The 1572-nt window shown below is 36.0% G+C and overlaps 1 protein-coding gene across 1 annotated transcript in view; it reads left to right on the top strand.

Moving 5' to 3' along the window:
* Positions 1-1023: 1023 nt before the first annotated feature.
* The window catches only part of LOC145192645 (vacuolar fusion protein CCZ1 homolog), a 2229-nt gene continuing 1680 nt past the window's right edge, over positions 1024-1572 (top strand). Inside the window, exons 1-2 of the mRNA XM_080069952.2 lie at positions 1024-1147; positions 1270-1572. The exon at positions 1270-1572 is cut by the window's right edge and continues 1680 nt beyond it. Of these exons, the coding sequence (XP_079926078.2) occupies positions 1280-1572 (293 nt within the window). The 5' untranslated portion in view covers positions 1024-1147; positions 1270-1279. The remainder of the gene's footprint in view (positions 1148-1269) is intronic.

The following is a 1572-nucleotide window of genomic DNA, read 5'->3' as shown; positions in this document are numbered from 1 at the left end:
AACTTCTCTCTTCAATTTCAACTTCTCTCTTCAATTTCAACTTCTCTCTTCAATTTCAAAAATCTCATCCCTGACACCATAAGCGTGCAGTTGTTGGCCTTTCAAGAAGGGGTGTACCAGGCAACTTACAGCATAGGACATGATGTCAGCTCTGAGAGAACACAGCACACTTCGGAGATGGTCGATGTCTAAAAGCATCATCTGGACAGAGTTCCATCTGGTAGCACAAGGAGCAGTGATCTTTCAGTAGGGTACGGAAACAAAAACTAAAATTAAAGTTTACATAAAACTTTGATTGAAATTGTAAACTCTTAGAAAACTTCGTTTAAAATTAAAAAATATTTGTAGAAATTTGACATTAAGTTGTAAAACTTCGTATTCGTATCTACTTAAAAAATTAAAAATATTACCATTCACCTCGAAGCACTTCTTTTTCAACACCCCTTCAGCAAGAGAAGAGTGATGGACTTGGGTGGAGATTGTCCGTAAGCATCGATAGCAGCCTTACTATCAGGCTGTTTGTTGACAGTCCTTTCCACGGGCCGCGTTAAGCTTGTGTTCAATTTACGTGATTGAACCAGTTTCAAGATCAGCAATAGTCTCTGACTTCCTCTGTGCAGCTTTTATATTTGAAGCTTGGTCACACACAACAACCCGCTTCTTAACCATTTTGAGTGATTCAAAACCTTTAACCAAGTCGTCCAACTGAGTAGCAATTTTCTGATCAGTGTGCTTAGCTGGGAATGGAACAACTCCAACAGTCACCTTTCAAAGAACAAACTCCTTGGTGATGTAATGAAGAGTCATCGCCATGAATGGATTGTTGTTGCGTGAGATCCAGATGTTAGTGCTGATTGTAACTCGGTCTCAATGAGGAAGCTCTTTCTCAAACCGTATTTGAAAACCGTAACTCGATTGTTTTATCTCTATTAGTTGAAACAAAAAGCTCTGCAATACAGGTATCAAAAAAGCCGTACCAGTTGCTTCACTGCATATTTTATATCTGAGAGGCGACTTTAGAATAGACATTTTTTCCCGTAAAGTCTTAGATACACGACAGCATGTAAAAATTAACTTCATTAGTAAATCTTTTTATGTTATGTCCGATTTTTTCCTGAGTTTAGAAACTGGATGTGACTAACGTAATGTAAGGTTATTTTCATAATATTAACGGTGAAAAAAATATGTATTATTTTTATATCTGCTTTATGCATTATTAATTTATTCAATTACGTATCATGAAACCAAGATTCTATTTGTTATATTTAGAAAAACAGCTATGTCAGTCACATATCAACGTAGCAGCCTTCTGAGTTTTTTCATTTATAATACAGACTATGGGAATCGTGAAGGCTTCGAAGAAGAGAAAATCTTGCTTTATATTCCTCAAGAAGAACCTTTAGACAAAAAAATCAAAACAGTGGGTTTGTGTCAAGCTTTATCTCAGTTTGTTATGACATTTAACCCTAGCCATAGTTGTGAATGTATGGTTACCCAAAAAACAAAGCAGTATTTTCTAAATCCAGAGAAAAATTTCTGGATTGTTCTTACCCTTAGTGTGCCATTTGTTGA

This window comes from Hydra viridissima, unplaced genomic scaffold, assembly GCF_058129835.1.
Source record: "Hydra viridissima isolate aposymbiotic clone 2 unplaced genomic scaffold, HvirCarnegie_v1 scaffold_1, whole genome shotgun sequence".
In the NCBI taxonomy this organism is placed as follows: domain Eukaryota; kingdom Metazoa; phylum Cnidaria; class Hydrozoa; order Anthoathecata; family Hydridae; genus Hydra; species Hydra viridissima.
This window is presented reverse-complemented; position numbering and strand designations above follow the sequence as displayed.